General features: G+C 31.9%; 1 protein-coding gene across 1 annotated transcript in view; it reads right to left on the reverse strand.

Annotated features, from left to right (window-relative positions):
• Positions 1–133: 133 nt before the first annotated feature.
• The window catches only part of LOC129962512 (hepatocyte growth factor receptor-like), a 93,433-nt gene continuing 66,262 nt past the window's right edge, over positions 134–27,304 (reverse strand). The window contains exons 13-21 of the mRNA XM_056076258.1: positions 26,769–26,924; positions 25,974–26,229; positions 20,454–20,660; positions 18,286–18,369; positions 14,146–14,327; positions 6,863–6,972; positions 6,363–6,525; positions 5,384–5,520; positions 134–2,261 (exon numbers count right to left, since the gene is read on the reverse strand). Coding sequence (XP_055932233.1) covers positions 2,093–2,261; positions 5,384–5,520; positions 6,363–6,525; positions 6,863–6,972; positions 14,146–14,327; positions 18,286–18,369; positions 20,454–20,660; positions 25,974–26,229; positions 26,769–26,924 — 1,464 coding nt within the window. The 3' untranslated portion in view covers positions 134–2,092. The remainder of the gene's footprint in view (positions 2,262–5,383; positions 5,521–6,362; positions 6,526–6,862; positions 6,973–14,145; positions 14,328–18,285; positions 18,370–20,453; positions 20,661–25,973; positions 26,230–26,768; positions 26,925–27,304) is intronic.

Here is a 27,304-nt window from a genome sequence, read left to right on the forward strand (position 1 = left end):
TTTGGGGAAATATTTTGCATTAATTCATACAAAATAAGTACAAACAAAAAGCAAACAAAAAAAATGCATAGTTAAAAAAAAATCAAAATTTTTGAATTTTATTTGAATAAATTCACGCGCAAGGCCTTTGGAAATCAAACTGAACGATCAAAAATTAAATTCCTCAGAAAATATTCAAATTTTTTTTCATTCCCTTGAAATTTGCTTCCAAGTAGTTGCTTACTTTGTCTATCAGTAGTAAAGAAGGGAAAAAACATTATGAAAAAATATATTTCATAGATATTTATTTATAAAATTGCTCATGTACAAATAATATAAATGCATGAAAAAATATAACATACAAAAGTATATTATTTACAAATTTTTGTATCTGTTATTTACATATCTATATTTACAATATCACAAATAGCTATCCTTCCATTTGGAATGTTTCCTTCAATTTTGTTATCATTAAAAAAAAACATGCGGTTCAGAATCAAAATTATCTCAAATCCTAGAAAGTGGATTTTTTTATTTTTTAACTCTGCTTACATATGAGCAGTCTTTTTCATATCAGTCGCAATAAAAAAAAAAAAAAAAAAAAATGACGCCCGCTAGTAACGAGCGTTTTGGACGTCTTTCACAAGGTATGCCAAAAAAGTTTATAAATATTACTTTTTACTTTTTCGCAAATAATTTAAAATTTCAAAGTATATTTACATAAGTATATAATTATAGCTTGGTAAAAATTACAGCTTATTAGACACATGCTTGAAAGATTAAATCAAGAATTAGAACAAAACTGAGAACAGAGTTGGTACAAGAATGGTGGATTTCCAAATCTTTTAAAAAGAAGTTTCATTTACTTCTTTTAAATTTATAAAATTATGTCTCCATTAATATAAAAGCAACACATAATTATATGGATCTGAAATTTAGATCACTATTGAAAGCAATTGCAATGATAATTTCGATGTAGTAGAAAAGATGATAGCTACAAACATAAATATAATTTTCTTTCTATCTAGCGGGTTTAATTATTATTCAGGTGGTTCCATTCATTTTCTTAAATAAATTTACAAAAGAATGAAACAGAAGAACAATTTAAATTGCACGATTTTTAGCAATAATTAGCACTTGTCGAAAACGGAAAGGAAATATTATTTAAATAAATAATAATGTGTAACGGCATGATATTGTTAATCTTATTGAACCATAGAAAACAACAACAAGTGAGAAATTTACTGAGGTTGGAACTATTTATGAGAAATAAAAGGGTTAACTTTATGGAAAGTTAAACCTATTCTGAAGAATATTCTACAACACATTGCCATACGCATTTGGGAAGATGACAAGAAGTTATAAAAATATTTCTAACTATAACACATAATTTAAGAACAGTTTCTGAGAAAAAGTTAAAGCAATTAACTGGAATTTTAAGACTTTTTTTTAAATCAAAGTCACGCGCATATACACACATATTTTCATACTGAAAAATAAATATTTGACAAAACATTCATGCACTTGGCAGTAACTACCATGATTAATGCATGCTGACAAACCTTTTGAAAGTCATTTTTCGTGATTTAAAAAAAAAAAAAATCATTCGGTTTTCGAAAACATAAATAAATATATTTTTGCATAATGATATCATCACTTGATTACATCCCAAACCAGAAAATCAAATAAATAACAAATGAATCTGTCATCCCAAAGAGCTATACGAGGAACATAATTTCCAGGTAATAAGTGTCACGTAGAATAAAAATAAAAGGATAATTATCCTACTATTAAAACAAAAGCACGTGATTTCTGAAACAGTCTTGTAAGTTCTTAACCTTTCAGTAAAGCTATAGATTCCATAATTCAGAAACTTCGATCTCTGGGATCAGACTGAGATAAAGGCGAGCCTCTCCCCGACGATCTCTGCGCAATATCTGCGCCCTTTTGGTTCTTGAGGGGCACATTTGCTGAAAGGAGGTGCCTTCGACAAGACCGAGAATGTGTGATTTTCTTCAATGCCCGATTCAAATCTTTGAATGAATCCATCAAAAGAAGATGGATTATTAAGCTCTTTGAAACAGATTGTCTTTTTCCTCTGAGCAGCGTGGGACTAGGGAAGCGTGGTAGGGTAGTTGACGTAAGTAACATTGAGACCGACCGTGCGTTGGTGGACGTTCCTCTGCAGAGTGGTAATAACGTTCCGTACGTGCTCTTCTAACTGAATGAAGGTGGGTCGATTCTTCGGTTCTTCCTCCCAGCAAGACAGCATCACATCGTATCTGAAAAAGAAGTAGGTTCAATGAAAAAGACACTGAGGATTCAATTGCCAATCAGAGGCTGAAAACAATTATAACTTATTAGTTGCATTCTGTATCACAGTTAGAGTGAGACAATTCAAAAGCATTCCACAAAAATTGAATGCAAATAGAAAATGAGGCAGTTCTCGTGCAATAGCATGACTTCTCCGAATGGCAGCGTACATCTCTAACGGTGCCTGAATATAAGCGAAGCCCATTTTTTAAATTTTATTTTATTTATTTATTTATTTTGAAAAAAGTTATTTTTTAAGTTTTCTAATTAAATAGTACATAAAAATAATAAATATATAAAAACAAATTTCTGCCTGCATCCTATTTTTTTAATTAGCTTATTGGAAGTAAATTTCGATGAAATTTAACCCAACCGGTTACCACTCTGCAAATAATTCATAATTCAATGGCACGTAACAGAGTTATTTTCAAAATGAACAAAAATTTAAGAGATTGATTAAAATGCAAACATTTTATGAAGTTTTATATGCATGTTTATATGCATACATAGGCATGTTTTTTTTTCAATTATTTTCCAATATGAAAAGGCTATAAATAAAAAAAAAATATTAAATGCATATCAAAACTTTTAGTTTAATTTATCGGCAATAATATACAAAACATTCCTTGAAAATTTCTTTAACAGTTTTGGAGATATGATTGATAATTTACATTGAAAAAGTAATTTTGAGAAAAATGCATTTAAAATTGGTAATTACTGTAAAAAAGTATTTCTTCCTAAAAAAATAGCCTCAAATTATCTCCACTTTCAAGTTAATCTTCTTGTTCTTCATACACAGAAATTTTTTTTCTCTAGCTTAGTTTGCATTTTTATTCTGGTAACTTTTGTAAGGGATAATGAGTGTCTTTTTAACTACAAATACACTCATAATCACAAAAAGGTTTGACCTTGTGTAAAACTTAGCAATTTACTTACTACACTCATTATACCAGTTTCGTCTTCATAAACTGAAAACAGCTAATCGAAATGTTGTTTCGCAGATGTAGCAGTTGCATTACTCTTATCTTCTCTTCTCTTTTGGATACTAGATGGCGATACCCGATTAGGCCATCCCATATGTCATCCCATAGTGCATTGCGATTGTAATTAGAATGAGATGTGACGCTGAACTGTGAAGCCGCGCGTGTGAATGTCTTTACTTTATGTTTGTGCTTGTTTAGTATGTGAATGCGATTATTAAAAGAAATGTTCCTAAAAACATTCGTCCTGTTGCTTCCTGCGTGGATCATAATAATCTAAATACCACCACACAACTATATTTCAGAATAAAAATCCTTAAAGATTTCAGTGACATTTTGCGTATTGCGGTGATCTGGTAGTAATGTCTCGGCTTCAGGACTGGTGGGTTCGAGATCCGTTTCCACTGAAGAACTGACGCGCAAGTAGGTCTGATGCAAGTTTAATCTATCGAGGCCAAATCCTCTCCCATTGCTGTGGTGCGGCAGTTTCCGAAATTGAGTGCCAGTTCATGTATCACCCTTGTCATTCAACCTTAGTTCAAAAATCACGAGGTCCATTTTAAAATAGCTTTAGCTATAAAACGGAACACTAATATAACTTGTCATTTTGTATCACTGTATGAAAAAGATTCTTTAGCAACTTTTGATCACAAATGTTTGTGTATGTTGACTTTATAATGTTAATGATATTTTGAGAAAAGTCCAATGGTTTTTCCATGAAATGTTTTCCCATATCTTTGCCTGTTAATATTTGCACCAACTGTTGGTTCTTGCTACACATTGCATAAAATGTTTAATGCTTGAATAGAAGCAGCAAAAAGTTGCAATGACTGAAAGTGGTATGTTTTTTCAGATTTTCGAAATTCCACAATAGTTTTGAAATTTGTCAAAGAAATTATCAATTAACGAGTTCTTTCCTCTTACTCCTTAGTTGATTCTTTTTTTTAAAGGAAATTCATATGAAATGTAAATGTAATCTACAATGTGAACAAAAGCTTGGGAAAGTGAAAATGTTGCCAATTAATATCCAAAAATTAAGAAAATAGATTCAAAAAATTATGATTGTGCACTAGAAACATCATAAAAAATATTATTTGCAACTTAAAATTAGGAAGAATGGTCAAAAATAAGTTAAAAACTGCCTCCAATCCACAGAGACTTCCGTTTGCTAAGACTGGGACAAAGAAAAAAAAATGGATTTTTGAAAAAAAAATACTTGAATTAAAAGATTCCTCTTTGGTCTTAGTCGAAAAATGTCTTTTCAACGTAGCAGGTCACCTTAATGCGTCTAGTAAATTTCACATAAGAGAAGTTAATTATTATTTTTTAAATCTCTACAATGGAGATACAAGCCATACAGACTACAAAATAGCGGTTCACTGTCTTTTTTTTTCATATTTTTTATTTACCATTTCTCTTCTCTTCTCTTATTTTATTTATTCATCGACATTTTATGCTACACTTTAATTCTACCTTTATTTGATGAAAATGAATAAATTTGACAGCACTTGCAAAAACGACATATTATTCATTTACGTATAAAATATTATTTTAGATTTTGAATATTAAACACTTCTCACTGAGTTTCCATTCACTGCCTATTCAAGTGCAACGACAGGCAGCAAAAGTTAGCGCAGTTTTTCTTTACGAGTCATTTTACCATTATTTCTCATACGAAGGGATACAATGAGAAATCAACGTCACGTGGAACATTTCTAAAAGAACTGCACAGTTTCTCTATTATTATTGAGGAAATGTGCTTATGTTTCAATTTTGTAAGAAAAGTGGTTGTAGTATGTTGCGGATTTAAAATACATATTTATGTGATAGGGTTTTTAAAATTAATACTGAAACTTCAGAAGGTAACTAACATTTCAAGAAGCAAAAGCATGTATGCGCATTTCAAAATGAGGCAGAATATAAATGTGTGTGTGTGTGTGTGTGTGTGTGTGTGTGTGTGTGTGTGTGTGTGTGTGTGTGTGTGTAAAGAGTTTGCCCTTATTAATAATCAATTTGGAATTTACTTTACTCGACCATATTTTAAAATTGAATTCCATTAAAGACCTCATAAGAAGTGTTTAAAACATCGGAATAATACAAAAGTCACTCACAAAAGATCAGGACAGTAGGAAGGCTGAGGCATCCTCCGACCAGATTTGAGATAGTGAATGATGTCCCAGTTATCGACGTCCGGATACGGACTCACGCCTCTCGTCATCAGCTCCCACAGAACAACGCCGTACGACCACTGCAAAGTAAGTAAATTCCATCACAAAAACAAACAAACAAAAAACAAAAAACAAAACAAAAAAAAAACGCGAGTTCTACTTTTTTTTTTTTTTTTTTTTTTTTTTTACTGCAATTATTCCGTGGTATAGGGAAAGTAAAATTACCGCCTGGGATTTTTAACCCATAATCTGTAATTGGGCATCTTCAAATGGTGCTCAGGACATGAAATTACTGTTTCGCTTTCACAATATATTTCATTTTAAGAGATGACTTTAGCGCATTGCGCACTCCACCCCATTCTATCAATGAACTACTGTAGAAGACAATATCTAAATTTCCATCAGATAACAAACATAGTTATTTTTTATTACTAAGCGTAAAATAATGCCCAATAAAAAAATAAAACCATTATTACCGTAATAGCTAACTTCGCATAATTACTGAGCCAATTTGTTAATTTTTCAAAAACGCATCATTTAGTCGAATTTTCAAGTTAATGAACTAAAATTAAATCATTTTTAGATATTATAGTTCGGTACAAATATCAATGCAGAATTCACATTCAATGATATGTGTTGAATCAAATCAGCCCATTCCAAAAGCAGAAGGAATTATCCATTTAGATTCTTGGGAAAAGTGAACTGTTGAGGAAGTTAAAGCTATATTTAATTTTGTTTCTTGTGAAAATTGTTAAAAGAAATAAATAAAAGAAACAAACGGGAAAATTCGGGGCGCTATTCTTTTTTTATACAAGTTATCCTTTCAAATTTTATTTATTCAAAACAACAGACTTATTTGAATTTTCAACGGAAAACCGACACTGCATAAATAAGCTCCAGAAAGAGAATCAAATGTACTCACGACATCTGTTTTGGTGGAATAAGTTCCTTTCTCAAGGCTCTCAGGGGCCATCCACTTGACGGGCAGTTTCGTCTTCTTGTTATCACTGCTGTAGTAATCGCGTTCGTAGATATCTCGAGACAGTCCGAAGTCCGCCACTTTCGCGACTAGATTCTCGTCCAACCTAGAGAAAAATGAAAATTTTACGAAGCTGCGCTTATACAAAGACGATCGTTAAACTTAATGGCAGGCCACGCGATTCTAGTAAAATCTCATGAGAAATCAGTAAACCGAAGACATGGACAAAAACTCTTGAAAAGAACGGGAAAATAGAGGAACAACAACAAATCGTTCCCCAGGCATTGTCCAAAAATTTTGCGATTTATGTGTTCTTGACGCCAATCAGTCGACTTGAGTCGGAAATATGCAGGGCTCACGTAGTTTCCATTGCGAGCAACGATTGTCTCAGTCTTAACAGAATATGAAACAAAAGGATTGAAAGGGAGGGGAAAAAAACTCACATGCAATTCCTGGCTGCCAAGTCCCGATGCACAAACTTCATCTCAGACAGATAGGCCATACCGGCTGCGATCTGCATGCCGAAGGTGAGCAGGTCCTTCACAGTGGGGCTCTGCAACAAGGTAAAAACATTCAGATGAAACAAGAAATACAAAATAATCCCACTTGTGCTCGTTCAATCAAATTCCCGAGGACTTTTCGACGATTCTAATGCTTTCCATTTCTACGCTTCGTATTACTCTTACACACATCATTCATACAATCTCCTCGTTTTTTTTTTTTTTTTTTTTTTTTTTTTTTTCAGGTGATTATTTCATTTGAATGTTTTAAGCTAATCTTAGGGATATATTTCTACAGTGAAATAACTTTTTTAGTCTACGCAAGTTAATAGGCCATGAATCCATGGGGCAATTCCAAAATTAAAATTTTAAAACTTTATTTTTTTTTTTAGATTTAAGGCACTTCTAAAACTATATAATTTTCAGGCAGAATATATGCAAGATAGACTTTGTAATTATATTATATGGATTGGTAGTAATGAAGAGATGCAGCTGAATTTAAGATTTCTACACTTTCATTTTAATTATTAAATGATAGCAAAATTCATGCTACTGGTGTTACCATAACTCTTACATTATCAAATTTAGTGGCTGAAATGTGCTTGCGTATTTTAAAATTTAGCACAAACAATCGAAATCTAACTTCATAAATAAATGATGACGAAATATAAGGAAAACTACTTTTCATATAAATATGTCGTTCCAAATAAGATTAAAATAGTAGTGACCGTGCTGGAAACTTCTCGGTATTCAATATAAATTTACAACCCAAAATTTAGAATCTGTGTTTGATCAAACTTGGAATTCATCATTACATCTATTGATATGTCGATAAGCCGTAATATTTACTTCGCTGGCAAAAATTCTGCCATATTGTCACGTAGATGAAGTGAATGTAGTAAGTCCAATAGAAACGAACACACTCAAGATCAACTGAAGAGTTTAATATCAATCTAACCGATTGGGAAACTACTTATATACAGTTCAAAAACCTTCTAGAATTTGAAGGCCCGCAGAAAATTAGGAATTTACATAAATAACATATTAGAATAATTAACATAACTTTGCATAATTAACATAAGTCTGACATAAAGCAAATTGAAATTAAAAATGAATTTTTGGCAGTTCGCCTCGCTGTATTCAAACCCGCAACCTTCCGCTGCGCGATGAGATGCGCCGTTCAGCCGACTGAGCCATCGGCGCTTGGTCAGAAGGAGCAATTTTCGCTACAATATCATAGTACCTGAATGGATATCGTATCAATTCATACACAGTTTGATCTGTGGAAAAAAAATCCAAAAATTCTTTTACTTTATAAAGAAGTTCTGTTCAGTGCTTTGCAATATCACTGTCCAACTTCAACTTGCTTTCTACCAAAAAGAGTGTTTAAATTTGCGAAGTACCGCATGTTCTCTTTTCAAAATGTAATCAGAAATTGTTATTTTAAGAATTAAAAACAAATTTATTTTCTGGAGGCAAAGTAAATACTTACTGTTGCAAGATATTTATAGAAGTCGTGACAATGTTCGAAAGAAATTTGAAGTCGGAATTTATTATAGATCTATTGTATTTTAAAGCATTAATCACAGTAGTATTTCAAAATTCTAAATAATTATTTCTAACTTTTTACATTGCTTTTGTTATAATAAATATTAGTTACCCCAAGTATTAGCTGATTTTTCAATCTTATTAATAGCATTACTTTAATTATATCAATCAACTTTAAATCCATCAACTTATTTAATCTTCAGTAAAGAAAGCATTAATTTCTACAAAGGACCAAGAAATTTATTAATTGAAGAGTAAAAGAAAAACAGTAAATAGGAATTGTATCAGTATTTCATGCATTATATTTTGGTTTTCACGTCCGATTGTCAAAAATATGTTAGGCCTAACTTACCTATTAAGCTTGATTAAAAATTATGAGATTCAATTAATTTTTACTTTTATCCTACATAATTCCACATAAAATTAAAATTAGTACATGTTATTAAAATAATTATTAAGTGAATTTTTAATCTGCTTAAAGCAAATAAATGAATTAGACATAATTTTCTGTTACAATTATTTTTAAGCAAAAAGTTAATATTAAAATCATAAATAAAAAATAAATTTTTTGAAAGAATATATTTAATCTCCTTAAAAAGTAAACTTATTTAAAGTAAAGAAAAAAGAAGTAAAAGGTATTTTTTAAAAGTTATTTGCTTTTTACTTCAATAAAAAAGTTTTATATCCTAATAACAAAAATTGATTATATTTTTTTACCCAGTTCTTTAACATACGGAAAACATTAGGTTTACAGACCTGTTGAAACAACTGAAGTTTGCCATCCAATTAAAATATTTAACTTGTATTATTCGAAAAATAAATTTTTAAATTTTTAGATATTGTAAAAATTATTTCCATGCAATTCAGAAATCATAGCTGCGAAAAGGCAAATTATCAATTAATTTTTAACTATTTAAATTAGAAAGAATTTCTTCAAGATGTATATATTTTCATTCTTCATAGTATGTTCTTCAAACTCAATGGTTTGCCCTGCAGAATACTAACAAACATTTATTTATTTGTACATATTCTTTTATTGAGAGACGAAATTTGTATTCAAAGACGTGATTGGAAGTGAAATATAAAAATAGCACTGCCATTTCTAGTTTGAAATCATTATCTAAAAAAATCAAATGCCACTGTCACAAATTCCCATTCCCACTTTTCTTTTTTTTTAATTGATTGAGCATATATTTTTTGTTAACATTAATCCGATAAGTGTACAATATAATAATAAGCACAATATAAACATCAGTACACTCAGATAAATATTATTTAAAATTCACACATAAATTTGTATTTATCTTTCACTAATATGTATAATACTGTATTTTGTAATTTATATATAACAGAACCTTTGATTATCCATTGATGATCATCAACCACCTTATTTATAATCTCTACTGAACATAAAGGAGAATGTCTGTTGGCACTTTGCAGGTTCTGATTAGAATCTAATATGTAGTTATACTCCCAAACTATATAACGTTCCATTTGTAAAATTCTAGAAATAGAAATTGAATTTTCATTAAAATAAAATTAAAATTTAACTTCAGAAGCAAGCAGTGGTTTAAAGTCCGTCTTTTAAAAATATCGCTACTCTTCTTTATGATATAACTCAGTGGTTCTTAACCTTTTTAAGCCGCTACCCAAATTTGAGAAATATGTTCATGTCGCGACCCAAAAAAAGTCAAAATTTTTTCGTTGCTTTATTTTAGATCGTATTTTTAAAAAATCTTCAATCCTACGATGATGATTTTTTTTTAACTTACAAATTTTTTATTTATTTTTTTTAATAATAAAGATAAACAAAAGCACCTTCGATCCAAGAAAAATTTAATTAATAATCAAGTGTTTTTAATAATTTTTATTGACCAAATTAAAATATATTTATAACTTTTTGAAAATAATTGACATTTTAACTTATTCCTAAAAAAAAAAAAAAAGAAATATCAATACATATGTTATGAAATTGTATCGAAGTACTTGATCACTTTGTATTTCTATTAATTTTTTGAAGCAAGATTTTGTCTATGTAACAAACAATGAATCGATATAATTTGTGGATTCATTTGTTTCGCTCTTGTCGAAAATCCCTTTCGAGATGCTGTCATGGCAGCTGCACCGTCGGTGCAAATACTGATACACTGATTCCAATTTAATCCTTCTTCTTTAAAAAACGAATCGACCATAAGAAAAATATCTTCACTTCTAGTTGTTGTTGACATTGGTTTGCAAAATAAAATGTCCTCCTGTATATCTATTAAACCTGGATACCGCACGTAAACCATGAGTTGAGCATCTTTACTTACATCTGTCGTTTCATCCAGTTGAATACTAAATAAACCAGCAATGTTTATAGCAGAAATAAGTTGATTCTTAATATCAAATGAGATATCATTAATTCGTAAACGAATTGTATCATTTGATAATGATATCTTTGAACTTTCATCTCCGCACATGATACGTGCCATGTCAATGGCAGCAGGTTTTATAAGTTTTTCAGCAATATTATGGGGTTTCTTTTGTCTTGCAATATGCCAAGCCACATGAAAAGAAGCAAGTGTAGCTTGTTTGGCAGAATTTATAAAACCACTACTACTTGGTGCATCCAAACGCTGTCTTTTTAAATGGGCTTCTTTTCTTTCGAAAAAAGTACGATCTTTTCCCTCAAAGGAAAAATTTTTATGTTTTGCATCAAAATGTCTTTTAAGTTTGTTTGGTTTCATCGATTCATTACTTAATATTTCAATGCACAACACGCATTGCGGCTTGTTCACTCCTTGATCATAAATGCAAGTAAAACCTAATTCTAAAAATGCTTCCTTGTATTCACGTTTTGCCATTATTAGGGTGATTACGATTACAATTTAGAAACGAGTTTTTGACAGAGAGCTTACTGAGTCTGCGCGCACGCAAAGCAATGGCGTGCGTATTACCAACACCTCCTATACTCTGTTTCACCCCAACTTGGCAGTATTGTAAAAGGCAGAAAAAGTGACGCTCCGCGCTAGGAAAGAGTTCCCCATCCATTTTGACTTTAAAACAACTAAAATGCGCTGAAATTTATCAAATTATATCATAAATTACAGATATCGTTTTTTTATCAGCATGTATTTAAAATTATTCTCAAGTTAGAAGTGCTTACCTGTTAAATATGTTGTAAATAAAGCGAACGAATAAAACCAAAAGATTGACATAATGAATTCCACTTTGTAGAACCGGTCTCCAAGGTCAAATATTTGGCGCGCTTCTCTTGTACACCCTCGCCAGCTTTGCTCCATTTAGTTCTCACCGTTATTATCATCACACGTACTTTTTTTGCTCTCGCTTTTTAATCAGCTGATATTTTTTGATCTAGTTAATCACATTCATTTTCGATTGTTGATATTTATTCAAGTCGTCATTGCTAAAATGTCTTAAATTTGGTGTATTACTAACTTTTTTGGTTCGACTCAGCGCGACCCAAGAAATATGCTTCGCGACCCAATTTTGGGTCGCGACCCATAGGTTAAGAACCGTTATATTATAACTGAACGCACATAGACAAAAAATTAAGAAAATGTATTGCGAAATAAACAGAATAATACAATATAAGGCTTCTAAAGTGTCATGAGTTATACGCTATAATATGTGAAGTTCAAGCATTTTTTTGCTGTCGGTATCATTAAAATATAATTATATAAATATTTAATTGAAATTTTTAACAACCATTAATCTCAGTGGATTAATATGCCTAAAGGCGGCTAATAAATAAAATTTCTATCTTGCAATCCATTTGATATACTCTCTTTTTAAGGTGAAGAAATTCAAGTATTCTACGGTGATTATCTGGATGACAGTTTTTCTTATAAAATTCAACTTTTAGATCAATTAAGAATTTGTGGCTTTGTATTAAGTTTGAAACCGAACCCTGTGTTAAAAGAAATAAAGTGGGAAAATATTCAGATGACTGATTTTGGAAATAAAAATTTGGCAATAGAAATCTTTTTTGAGAACTAAAGCAATTCAATACATTTCCACAGGAAAACTGCAAAAACTCGAAAGTGGCTATCACTATGTAGATAATGCTTGGTTAGGTGATTATGGGATATATGAATGCCCTCTATCAGAAAGCTCTCCATCTCTTATAACTATTATGTAGCCCCCAGCGATAATTTAAAAAACTTGTGGAGATGGAAATTACTGGCAAAGAAGATCAGGAGGAAAAGAAAATGATCCAAAATTGGAAAAGATAGTATTAAATCATCTTCATAAAATATGGAGGGAAAAGGATGAAGTTAGCTTGATCACGAAAATCCACCAAATAATAGCTGAAAAGAGACTGATCATGACTGCTAAGTTGCTGACAAATATGAAATCCATAAAGAAACTGGACCAAGACAGCATGTGTGTCAACTCCCTGATAGAGAAATTTTGAAGAATTCCATGTCAGCAGTCAGATCGGCACTTAATGTGTTATGCAAAAGAAAGTACTGCCCTTTTCTAAATGATTGCCTGATCGAAAGGAAAGAATTTATGATCAGAAAAAAATAAGGATTATCTCAGATATTAGAAAAGTTTTCTTACAGATATCCGAAGCTCTAAAAGTAAAGCACTAAGTAAAAAAAATAAAAAAAAATAAAAAAAAAAAAAATGAAAGAATTTCATCATCATCGAGTAGTATTTGGACTGAACTGCACCCATTTTCTGCTGGAACCTGTGGTAAATTTTCAATTGAAACAGTATAAGTCTTCTGAAGAAATAATTGCAGAAATACTACGATCCAAGTACTATGACTTTTTATCCAGGCTTTCATTTCAAGAACTGAATGGCATTTTAATTATCCTTCTATTTCATGATGAGGCAGAGAATAGAAGAATTCTAGAAAAGAGCAATCCAAATGATTAAAATTACTAAGCCGAATTTCGGGATGGGCATCAGTGAATTAAGACGAACTTATGAATGTATTATACGACTGTGAATCAATAGTTTTTTCCAGAGCGCTTGCGTATGTCTCAGAGGATTCTGACAACCACATTCCACTTCCACCATTTTTGGGGGGAAATATACGAGTACTTGATTTGGATAATCTTGATCTCAATAAAGGATTGCGATATGACCATCGCAAGTGATGCACAAGTGAATATCATAACTAATTAGTGCAACGCTCTCCAAAATTGGAAGGCAATGCATTCCGAAAGTTGAAAACATTTTTCGCACTGAAAATGAAGGGAAATGCATGATGTTCTGGACAATAGCAAGAATATTCTGTGTATCATCTGGAAATGACGGCAAGATTAGGATGGTCCTTGCTAGACACAGTTCCAATAGATTTAAAGATTTTTCCTTGTTGAAATATCTATAGCATTGCGAATGTCAATGGCAAAGTCACCAAATCTAAATAATTTTGCTCTTGTTTTACCAATAAAATAAATGGGAACAAGGTGTGGAAGGACTGTGAAAATTCCTTCCAAATTCCTTAATGATATAATATTATATTAATGTTGTAATAAAATATTTCATGATATGCGATGAGGATAATGTTCATAGTTTTGATTAATTGTATTCGTTATTAATCAAAATGTGGACGAATTGTTATGTGCGAAATTTGCTTTCATAAGACGCATAATTTTTTCAAATCCCAACACATACTTTACCGATAAATAAAAGAAATTCAATTTTGATGATGCACTCACGTTTTCTTCATTGCGTATGTAAGCCAGCAGGTCCCCGTGCTTCATGTAAGGGATAACGACCATCGGCTCTCCCTCCTCGAAGCATACCCCGACAAGGCTGAGGACGTTTGGGTGGTGGAAGTCCTTCATCATGAGTCCCTCCTGCAAGAAGGCTTCAACATCTCGTCCGGCGCTGCGAGAACCTGCCGAAACACGAAGAGAAGCATAATATAAAAATAGAGCACATAAATCTACAACATTGAAATTGGTGAAGCTTGAATGCATCTGCGTTTCGGAAGCATTAATACCATGTATTTTTACCAGCATTTCCTCGAGGGCCAGAAATAATAATCTGTTCTTGCACAAACGAAATCTAGCAAGAACAGAGTAGCCATTTTGGGATTATGATGTAGTGGTAGTAAGTGGCATCTGTCGCATAAGGTGAATTTTCTCACTCCTCATTCGTCAAACCCTCTCGATTCCAGCCGGGCGGTTTGGGGTGGTTTGAGAATTTACCCTATAACATCCAAGTGGGTCGGTTTGGGACGGCTGCTAGCCGTTTAAGGTGGAGATCGGTGTTAAAAGCGGCTACTCTATTAAACACTCCAGGTGGTCCTCGTTATCTTCGACAATCGCGGCTTTTTCACAGTAGTTTCCCCTGTGCCTTAGAGCGGTAGGGGTTGAGGAGGGATTCAGTAAATAGGTTGTTGGTATATATTTTGTATTTTGAAAGGGTTTTAGTTTCTATTTTCATGCGTTATTCGCTAAAAATTGGAAAGACTTTTATGGCCATTTATTAAAAATTTTCCACTGAAGTACTCTGTTAACGATGAATGATATATAAAGATACAAGTTGTTTATTTTTCGGATGAGCATCAGAAGCTCTTTTCAGTATCAAGACTATTGTAATGATATAAAGACAAACTATTGCATTGTCACTGCAGCCTATTCACATCGCAGTTTTCTCATAAAATGTGTAGCGACTCTTTTTACTGTAGATGGAAGTCGTTTTACACTCCAAGCGTCTTATTTTGTCATCAAAGGACTGTGAAATTTCTGAGGCCAAGTACGAACTTCCGCTTTCAAAATAGCAATAAAAGACCAGAAAAAGATTGGGAGTATTCTTTATTGCCCCCTTCACAAAGTGAAATAAGTTATATAAATACTGAGTTCCTTTTTCAAATGCCATTCTGAAAATTTCTCTTCAGCTGTGAATTTCTACTCTTTATTTTACGTACTGAGAATGGGGTTTTTGGATTATCAGAGTAATCTTTGTAATGAAACGCTTATTATTTTTTCATTATGTGTAAAAGAAATCATGAACACATTGAAGAAGAAATTAAAGCAATTTTACTTGCTTCTGATGAAAGTGACTGTGATCTATCAGCGAAGATGATGGTTGGCCAAAAAATGATACTTTAGCTCAGCTCTCGTTTATTCTAAACAAAGAAACAAGAGATGAAACTTATGAGGATCAGATAAACGAGAGAGTTGGAGATGAGGAATCAAAAAATGTTATGTAATTTACTTATTATCAAAAATTTGCAAATGATTCCCTCATGCGTAAATTTATGGAAATTTAATATGAAACTTTCTTTCAAAATTTTATCTTGACTTAATAATATAGAAAACTTCACATAACGTTTTAAAAGCAGATTTTCAGCATGACAGTTTATACTGAAAACATAATATTTATGATGAATGTAATAATAAATGTGTTAAATCTTCATGTTTAGTTAATGAAGAATGTAATGGTGATGAATGTTTTAATAAAATGTTCAGGCTGAAAACTGAAGAAATGTATTTTCAAAATATATTTCGCCGAGTAATTTTTTTCCCGAATTTTATTTCATAAATTTTTGTATTTCAGTATTAAATAAAGTTTAAAAAATATGTTATCTCATCTATCGAATTGTTTCGATAGATGAGATATATAAAGTTTGACGTAATATATTTCCTTGGTTAGACAAAAATTTTAAAAGTTAAATTTTAAAAGATTAGTAAAAAAGAGTGGCAAAATAAAGATATTTTTGAAATGTATATTTACTCCACATTCTTTTTCGATAATTTAATGTAAAAGCAAGAATGCGTAAGGTTTTGGAAACAAAAAAAGCTTCTTAAAAGGTTGTGAAAACTTCTTTAAAAATTTAATTAAAGTTCTAAAACTTTTCTCTTAGTATCACTATCGAAAATGCAAAATAATATTTTACATTTAAAATTTCTATGAAGATAACCGTTTATACTAAAAAAAAAGAATGCTAAAGGCAATAAAAAAAAATCTTAGCTAACTGTTGAAAGAGCGTATTATTTTCGAAACGTCTTTTAAAAAGTGCAGTAACATTTTTTTTAATTCAACGGATATTTTTATTTTGGTATTAAATGAAGATCTCGTCTATCAATGAATTGCATTGACATCTATACTATGTAAAAAAAAAAAAAATGCACTAATTGCATTGATATATGCACAACGTCTCTTCTACATTACCATGTAAAAAAAATTTTACATGCTAATATCTGACATATTATTTAATTTTGGCAACAAAAAAAATGTAACAGCCTAATGAAAATTAGATGAAACATAAAGATGTTTTTGGAATTGCTAGTAAAGCCAGTTTTTATTTAAATGGTTTGGAAGCCTAACATGAAACTTACAAAAAAAAAAACCTATTTTCTCAATTATAGAATAAATTTAATTTTTTTTTTTTTTTTTTTGTAAAAAAAAAAAAAAAAAATATTCCACAAATACGAGAGCGAAACGCTTCACACTAAAAAATGTAAATACATTAGAATAAAACTCTTAAGCTGATAGAAAAAGATTCTCGTTGTCGAAAACCGCAAGGCAATTATTCAAGGCAGAGAGCGCCGACAGATTTATTACCTCGGAGTGCGGGGGGTAACTGCCCCTCAGCTTGGAAGAGTCCATGCCTTCCAGAGACACGCTGAGAAAGTCTGGATGTTAAAGAGTTAATGATTAACAAGTGCAGCCGATGTTAGCCTGAGACGTGATATTATCTTTTCACTCCCCCCTTATCATATCATAAAATAAGTGTCATAAATGCATTGATGCCGCCTCCTAAGAGTGACGTTATTATTTTGCCGCGCCACTGCTCTGGAAACGATTTAGCCCGGAGCTCAAAAGTTGTCACGTCAGTTGCTAGTGGTACGAACAGAGTGGGGCAACTGGTACGCTCTTGAAGGCTCTTTCATCATGGAACAAGAAAATCCGTCAGCTTGAAACGTCCTCTGAATTTATGTCACCAGACGATGACGTAAGAGATGGCTATAAATTGTGCCATCATCAACGCTTTCTCATGAATATGCTTGAGCATTCGCTATTGATACAAGATCGCACATGAACATAACGGTTGCCAAGTAATTTAACATAATAAATCCTTAGGAAGAAGCCATAACCGATCATTGCATTTCAGTGCTACAGATTTAAGCATATAATGTATGTATGGATGACATAATTATACATAACCAATAACAAATTCAATTTCCAGAAAAAAAAAAATCTTTTTTTTTAAAGTATAAATTCAGTGCAAATTTTCTAAATTCTAAACATTTTTTAATAGGTATAATGAATATTCTACAAAAATAACAAGCAGCATAAAATATCCAGTTAAGGCAATCTTATAACGAACAAGATGAGCACAGAGAGCAAAATCATTTTTTAGAAGAAAGGACATCATGATGAGAAAAATATAAGTGCCCTCCTATAAAAAAGGCCTTAGAGCACACATAAAAAAATATAGCTTTAATGTATAACTCAGAATCATATGCAAAACAATATATTTTATTGCTAAGTAGCTGAGATTATATAAAAACATGTTTACAGGATTTTTTCCCCCTATTTCAGCATGTACAGTTCGTCAAAAAAAAAAAAAAATGCTACTCGTAATAAAAAGTTTAATTCAATTTCCAAAAATGTTTTCCTACAAATATTCCAAGAAACGAAACACAGCATTCTTCTCTATAGAAAATTAAAATATTCAATTTTCTAAGGAAAAGGCTTATAAAGTGAAGCTGCCTTAATAGAATTTTATGACAAACCAGATTAATTATTGTCATTTGAATTAAAATTCAGTTGAGAATGATCAATTATTATGAAATATCCTCTAAAGATATGCACCATGTTTAAAGGAAATGCAAACGACTTACTGTTATGCAGAGTCTTGACGGCCACGCTCACCTTCTCCTTGCCCGGTGCCTGCAGCTCTCCCCGGTACACGCAACCAAAGTGACCTGCGCATAGTAATAGAGGGTAAGGTGGACGGAGATTTTACAGAGGAGCTCACTGATTTGTGAACTTTAAATAACCAGAACAACGGTAGTATAAATATCGTCCTAAAATCCCGTTTGTCTTTCTTAACATGACTAGATTATTTTCTAATGTTTGATCAAATAGGGAACGTGCGTATAAAGGAATCGACGAACATTCATTACGCGCCGATATATATATATATATTTGATTTCAAAAAGTACAAGTATATTAGGTAGAAAGTTTAATAAATATAAAAGAATCAACAGATGAATCACATAATATTACATGATTTACATAATATTAATAGATATTAATAATTATTTTATAGATTTATTCAAGACAGCATGCCATTCATGCTTTTCAAGTAGAAGACTGAAAAAGAAATTCAGGGTTTTAAATTATGGAATAAGGAATTCAGATAAAACAATAAAATATCTCCAAGAATCTAGTACCCGTGAAGAATGGGCAGTGGTTAAAAACAGCGGCAGTCATAAAAATTGTTCTCATTTAACTGAAAGAAATGCTCGAGAAAAATTTATCGATGACACTTATGGTTCAGTATTTGAAATGATATTCGATAACAACAAAGACAAACGATATTCGATAAAAAAAGAAAAAAATCCAGCTTTAGCTTGATCATTTTTAGTTACAGATATTTAATTCGTTTGCAATCTTATATACAATCTTGGGGAGAAATTGGGGAGAAATATCTGAAAGGAGTTAGCTTGGAAACCGAAAAATCTTAAAAGTAGTCAGACTTCCCGTAACAGGCCTGAATCAATTATATAATAAAGTTCGGTTAACTGGCTCGTACTCATTTCAGTTTCCCTTCTAAGATTTTTAAATTAGTTTAACTAAATTTCCCATTCAAATTTTAGTGCTAATAAAAATAATGGCAGTTAGAGAGAGCTCTGCACTATGACTCTGGCGTCTCGGGGGTCTAATCGGATAACTTTCTGCACTCGGATGGTGAATCTGACTCATCATTCAAGGCAGTTGTTCCTTTGGATGTTTCATTCACTTATAATTTAAAATTTTTATTGTTAAAAATACCTGCAGAGTTGTAAGAAGATGTACTTTACTTATTCGGGGAAATTCAACTTAAAACAAATATATATTTTAAATTTTTATTCGCATTATATATATATTCGGAGTACTAAAGAAGGTAGGTATTAGTGAGAACAATTATGCATCGAATTACTTTTCCAAGTGCAAAGGGTAAAAAAATATATATACGATATTACCATGAATCTATAATATTGCTTTTCTGCAATGCTTGTTTCTTAACGAGCGATTTTCAGATACTCTTAAATGATGCTCAATGGATGTCAGATCAATGAGCCACGAATCTAGTGCCAAAAACAAGTGAGGGAATTATAAAGATATCTTTATTAGAATTCGAGATCCAGAGATTCTCCTACAAAATTCAGATACTCTTAAATGATGCCCAATGGATGCCAGATCAATGAGCCACGAATCTAGTGCCAAAAACAAGTGAGGGAATTATAAAGATATCTTTATTAGAATTCGAGATCCAGAGATTCTCCTACAAAATTTCATGCTGCACATATAGAGGTAAAAACTCTATAAGCGCGGGAATATTGAACGAATCAGTCAAGAGAATTTTCTCTTTGGAATGCTGATCGTGAAGCGAGATCTCTAGTTGCATGTTCTTGAAATTAAAAACTCCTGATGTTCTATTTAGCGAATTATAGATTTTACAGATCAGTATTTAAATTAAAGTAGCAACTAAGTTGTCGGACCAAAATCACTTGAAGGCGTTCATACCTCCGATGTCCTTATGCAGATGGATACCTAAAATGAAGCATTTAAGTATGTATCACAGTTCAAAAGGTTAAGGCAACTCAATAAATATCTATCAGTCTACAGTTTTAATAGGTATTTTGAAAAGGAAAAGTTTGGCGGTACATACCAACCAGCAAATCAACGGAACTGAATGGATCGGGCCAATGGATTGATAATATTTTATCCCTCCACCTATGATCACCTTAATTTAGATTCTTTACAGGTAAAAAGCACTGTCATTTTATATGAAAATTCTCACCGACTCCAATAATTTCGCCCAGGGACAAATAGTTTCTGTAAATGAGGATGTTTTCCGACTCCAACAATCGCATTGTTTCTTCATCCACCTGGTGAGCGGAGGCACTTTCCTCGGCCTCCACCACCTCCTCTACCTGAGCCTTGGCGGAGGTGCTCTGCTTGGCGCTCGTCTGCCGACTTTGGATGCGACCGCGCCAGTCCTGGTAATCTGTAATAGAACAAAGCAGACCCATTTAGATACAAACACAGCTCAAGACAAGACATGTAGAAAAATTCTGCGCGTTTTACATAGCATTAAAATATACCATATATTTTAAAATCGCATAAAAATGGACAGTAGCTGATGAAACAACCCAATTTTTGGCTGATAAAATGACATAAGCTAATTTTAGCGATTTAGAATATGACATACAAAATATTAACATGTGCAAGAATAAGTGCTTCACTAAAAGTTCCCTGAATCTTCGAAATAGTTCAAAAAGTGCCATGTTACAAGTAAAAGGATTACGATGACATTCATAAGAAAAAAAGAACAGCACTCCGAATTCAAGTTGACAGATATAATGTTTGAAACATTTAATGTTCGACTTTGAAATATGCATGTACAGTAACGTATTGGCAAGTCCTTGCAAATTGGGCGTCCCTGCAAAGTAACATACAGTACAGCATTTTACCGGTCTTTTCATTTGTTATCTTTAACAGTAATATTCTCAACAGAAATATTTAAATTTGTGGGATAATTCAGTAATTTCTGAATTACTTCTCTGTATATACTTAAAAGAGTTGGAAAAAGAATCAAAACACACCAGTAACTGACCCAACTTCGGCCAATTCAAATTGACATGAAAAATTCTGACCTCTAGATATGCCCTCAGTGGTCACCTACCTACCCACCCATTTAGATAGACGTTGTAAAACAAAGCTCCCAGCCTCAATTAATTTATTAAATGTTACAATGTTAAATGTTACAAATGTTATTTATTAAATGTTACATTGATTTCTACAATTATTTTCGGTGCTTTATAAGTATTAATAAAACTAAGTTTACAACTAACCAATCAGAATGCTCTGAGTTTACTACAGACGCATAATTTAAAATACTACTTTCTTCGTTGTCACATGATACAGTTTATCAAACTTTGGTTAACATGACCAAATTATTACTATTAATGTGATGGGCAAACATCTGGTCAACGAAGGCGAAAGGTATATTCTATTCAAAATAAATACAACATCGGATACATAAAGAGTGTACTGAAATGATGAAGTGAAAGCATTTTTAAAATAATTTGTAAAGTAAAAACACACACAATCAGTAAACAGCCTAAATTTTTATCTATACATCAGGTTCATGAAAATATATTTTGAGATAATTATTATTTTGAAAATATGATCTTAAACATGATTTTTTTTTATCTTTTATAGATTAATTTTTTAAAAATAAAAACAAAAAATATATACTTCATAAAAAAATGTTTAGAATAATTGGGGAAAAAAATTTCTAATTTCCTAAATTTCAGGTTCCGAGAATGAAATATCACATACTGTTCAAAAAATTTCTTAAATTTAAAAGAAATTTTTCATTAAAATGAACTTTTGGTGTTCATTTATTGTTTGTAAAATATTATCTTTCGTAGCATTTAAAGCAAAATCGTATAAATACATACTTTCATTGCAAAATAAAATAATAAAATACTCTTTGAATTTAATTTTATAATATGCTTAGCGAATATATTTTCGAAACGAACTTTTTGAATCCAACAACGTTTATGAATTGTGAAATAATATTGATACATACAAAATAATTCAAGCATTTTCTAAAGAAAAGCTTGTGATATTGTAAAAATTTCATTTTATGCATTTATAAATTGTTTTAAATATTTTAATTTTGTGCATATATCTTTTAACATTTTACACAGTATTTAACAAAATAAAATTTTTGAAAAGTAACTGCTTATCGTTCAGAATTATTTTATCATCCTAAGTGTTCAGATTTAAAGGCGTATATAAATTAGTAAAGAATTACTAAAAAGTCCATTTTTTAAAACTCCTCAGCTTGTCATTCATTAGTGCAATCTTTTCCTTGATGTAAAATTAGCAATGTATTTAAATTATAATTTGAAATTGTTTAAAGTTTGGGAATATATTAAATAAGACGAAAAAATATTTCTATTTGGAAATATATTTCTTTCTGAGTATTAAAAGTAACCCATCTTCATAAAATAATCTGAAAAAGCTTCAGAAAAGTCATGTAGGATGATTATTCAGAAAACTTTTCTTCCGCATGTGCTTCTAAAACATTGTAATAAAAGCGAGAGATAATTTTGTGGTTTTTCAAATGAAATCAATGAACGAAGGGATCCTCAAAATTTTATAATACTAGTAATAAATATCGCGTTTTAATATTTGCATTGGGACTGCTTAGATAAATGGAAAAAATGTTTTACTCAGGTGTTTAGTGATGATAAATAAAGCGTTAGGAGAAGAAGAAAAACACTATTTACAAAGAATGGACGTATTTTATTATCAGGAAGAGAACTGTCATATTGAGAAATTTTTCTAATAGTGGAATATCTGATATTTGATGCATTTTCAAAGAAATTTTTAAAGAAATCTTTAATATTAAATATTTTGAGGGATTATTTAATTTCCTTCTTTCGTATAAACTATTCAATTTGCTATTATGCGGACAATTTTATTTTCTATAAATACGATTTCCCCAAAATAGATGTTGATGTACGGCTCCAGGCCAGACATGCATAAGTTAAATTTTGATGAAAATAGCAAAAATAGAAGAGTATTTATTATTGATAATTTGGAGTTCCTGTAGATAAGACAGTATTGGCATTTAAAAGCTTTATTATATTTTTTGCAGACGATTTTAACTATTCTATAAATACTTGTATTGATGCATCTGTAAAAATTGCAAGAGAGAAAAATTAACCTGGTTCGAACGTTGAAATATGAAACTTCAGGAATTTTATGATTATTAACACTAAAAAAAAAATGTGCTCGCATATTAAGTTAATTCAGTAAATTTCAAAATAAATTCATTCATCTTAAACAATTTTTTCATTTCTTTTGAAAAAGATAACACATGGAAATCCTATAATTTTTCCAAAGATGACAGGAATTACGATTACTTAATACTCGAGTAATTGTATGTCAGCGAAAACAGTTACAGGAAATCTCTGACGCTTTGTTTCCTATGAAATCCACGTGAATGAAGATCGAAACTACAAATTTCCGATTCATTTGTTGAGTCGCGTCATAAGTCTTCCTCAATTAACCGACGCGTTTGAGGTATTTATACGAATTCTGACACCAGAGAATGCAATAAAAGCATTATTGGAAGTAAACGACAGTATAAATTTGGTCTATGATTTTTTCCTTGTGTATATTAATTTATATTTTGTGAAATAAAATGAGCATCAACATTCTCAGTCTGTTGACTTGCCATGATTTGTGGAGTTGTTAGCATTCGATTGCTAATTTCAAATGCTAAACATTCTACAAATTGTGGGTCAATAAGCTAATCGTGGTGACATGAATTTTTATCTCATCTATACATTATTCGCAGGACAACGTTAGCCAGATATTCAGAGAGACTTAGCTTTGATATCAGTGTATTCTAGGTTCAAGACTTAAATCCGCTAAAGATTCAGTCAACTGCAAATTAAATCTGGCGCCGAAACCACATGCTTTTCCACGAGTGTAACATCTTAAGTGTGGATAGGGAAGAAACAATTCAAATGTCATTCCTCGTTATCTGACTACCATGATGATGTTCGCCCCAATCGTCATCACGTTGTTGAAATCGATGGCAATGCCCACTGTGCGCTTTGAAATCAAACGTTAATACAATTAAACTAAACCACGTCACTCTCAATCTTTCAAATGCCAATAACCATCGACCACTAAACATTTCCAGGAGAGAAAGTGATGAAAAAGGAAATTGTTTCCTCATGTAATCGAACAATTTCTTATTTTATAACCTTTAATAGTAGATATCATGAGTATGACAGTGGAACGGATTATGCGGAGTCGGTACAGAATGAAATGATTTCTCCGGGAATATTTTCCTTCAACAAACCTAAAGATTTTCGAGAAATATAGATCCTTCCATCGCGAGACGAATAATATAGTATAGCATAAAATTGGTGAAATTTCCTAACGATAGACAGCATCACAGAGTTGTTTAGTTCTATTTTACAAAAAAAAAAAAAAAAAAAAAATTCTTCCCCCAAATTGTTCAAGCCAGCTTTACAAACAGTCCCTTTCTATTTGCAAAGAAATTAATATTATATTCAATAGCAAATATTTTTTTTTTTTTTACTATCAAGATACATAAACAGCACAAACAGCATTCCATCAATTATTCCTAGGAATAATTGCGAACAAATGTTTGTAAAAGTTTCAAAAATAGATTCTGTGAAAGAGAAATAAACATCATCTGAATACTATATGCAAAATAAAACAGTAAAAAAGAAACAAACCGAGAAGTTATTGCCTGAATGGGGTTTTTAAAATTATCTGTCGTGAAGATAATTTGCTTCTTCCAACGGCCAAATTGTTCTTCGAAAAAAATTGTTTTCCCTATCGAAAGAGCAAATTTTTCTTTAGAATAACTCGAAATAATACAACGAACTATCGATATCTAAAATACATATGGGAAGAGACATTTTTTTTTTCCTTCCACTAAGAATAAACCAATCAACAGGAGACAATAGCGGAATTCTGAAAAACGGTGGTTCTGCATAAGTCTGAAAGCAGTTGAATACCCAGTTCCCTTCTTCCGGGAAGAGCGGATGTACATGCAGAAGTAAAGTAAGAAATAGAAATTTCATAAGGAAGTAGATCTAGACAGAAATTTCATAAGGACAAGAAGGCAGGAAAATCGACACGCTTCTCTTAAATCGATAAAAAACATATCTTTGCATCAAACAGACACAGAGAAAATACTCTATAGCAACTCGAATTCCTTTTATCATTTAGGAAAAAATCTCATTTCCATTTTTTTTTCATTCCCAATACTCTGATCAACGGCCATATATGTACCAAAACAGAATTATGCAGTCTTTAGGCAATGGAGAATAAACTTCGTCCTTCTAGTACCAGCATGAAAATTACCTGATCGACAAGAGACCGCTTTTAGACAGAGGATCGACTTTCTTTGGCGCTTCCAGGAAAGAATTCCAGTGAAAAAGAAATGATGGGGGGGGGGACTGCAAGAGACGAAAGTTAGCACTAGAGGCTCCGGAATGAAGATGGGTTTGTGAGTATCTCGATATATTCTCGAAATTCTCTAAAACATTTTCCAGCTAATCAAACAACTGTAAAAATTTACCTATATTGGTTCCAACCGTTTGAATAAAAAAACCAGCTGAGAATTAATTAGCTGGGATCCAGCAAGAATTTATTGAATTGGATATATTGCATGATAGTAAAACAGAAAACTCGTCCAAAAAGAACGGCGAAAGTCCCATGACTGAAACAAATAACTCGAGCAGAAGTCACTCACCGTTACTGTCTTGCCTGCGCGCTGTCGCTCCGCAGCTATCCCCGTTGGCCCGCTGCTGTCTGTCGGCTGTGTACGCCACGATGTAACCAGGATGCTTCTTCCTGGGTGCCACACGGCGGCAATAGATGTAGAGGACCAAGGCAGCCGCGCTCACGAAAATTGCCACGGTGATTATACTTGCAATGGTCGCTACACTCGTCCCCCGCTCTACGAATTCCACGTACCCCAGCAGGTGATGAAGACGGCCAGCGTGCACCTGAAAATCCCAGAGCATATTCATATTCAGAGAATATACAAAAAAATATTTTTACATGCCATCTGAAAAATTCCAAAGGGGAAACTATGCATTTTTATTAGCATTTTTGTGAAACGGGATGAAAGGTGATATCGGTGTTGATCCAATGTTACTTGCTCCGGTTCTAGCGCCACCTTTGAATAACCACGTCAACTAGGGTTTAAATTTTTGTTTTCCAAAGACAAAATTTCAAGATCTTAACCTTTTTTTAATTCAGTTCATATTTGACTTAAAAAACATGTAATAATCAAAATATTATTATATTTTCAAACGATTTATTTCAGACATACGCAGTCGAAATTAAGCACTGTCGTCGTTTTATTGTTAGAATGTGCAGTAAAATCTTAAAAAGCATCACTGATTATAAAAGATCTGGTTTTTGTGGTTATTGCTTCAAACATGTGAATTGTCATCTTTGCACAATGCACTGTTTCGCAATAAAAGTGAACAAAATAAGACTTCAAAAAAATAATGGATGGCTGATTGTAACTTTTTCTTACTTCCACCAGGTGCGTGCTGCTGTTCTGCTGTTGGATCAGATTCTCCGGGATGATGCAGTGCAAGGCGTCCGAAGTGACAGATGTCACATTGCAGGGACTCCCACCAATGCTCACACGCAGGTTGGAAGGGCTCTGCGTCAGGTCCAGGAACCGCCCCTGAAATTCATAAACAGACATCAGTTTTTCTCAGTTCCTTTAAAAATGACTCTTATATTTCTTTCAGAAATCAGAGGCAGATCACGTGAGAGACGTTTAGTTAAAAAGTATCATTACGATCAGCGAAGCTGCCACCCTCATATATTTCAAAGCAGTTGGCATATATTAAGCAGACTCCAAATTCCAATGCTGCTTGCTTTAGTGATAATAAATGAATAGTTTTGAAGTTAAGTTTAGAGATTATAAATTAATAATTGAATCTCACGTATTAAATGTAGCAATCGAAGTTAGCACTAGAGAAAAAACCCCGTTTGATTAATAGTTCTAAAAAGGATTATAATGTAGTTAAAAAGAAATCGGTATATTCTGAGCATTGAAGT

The sequence above is a fragment of the Argiope bruennichi genome, chromosome 3 (genome assembly GCF_947563725.1).
Source record: "Argiope bruennichi chromosome 3, qqArgBrue1.1, whole genome shotgun sequence".
NCBI lineage: Eukaryota > Metazoa > Arthropoda > Arachnida > Araneae > Araneidae > Argiope > Argiope bruennichi.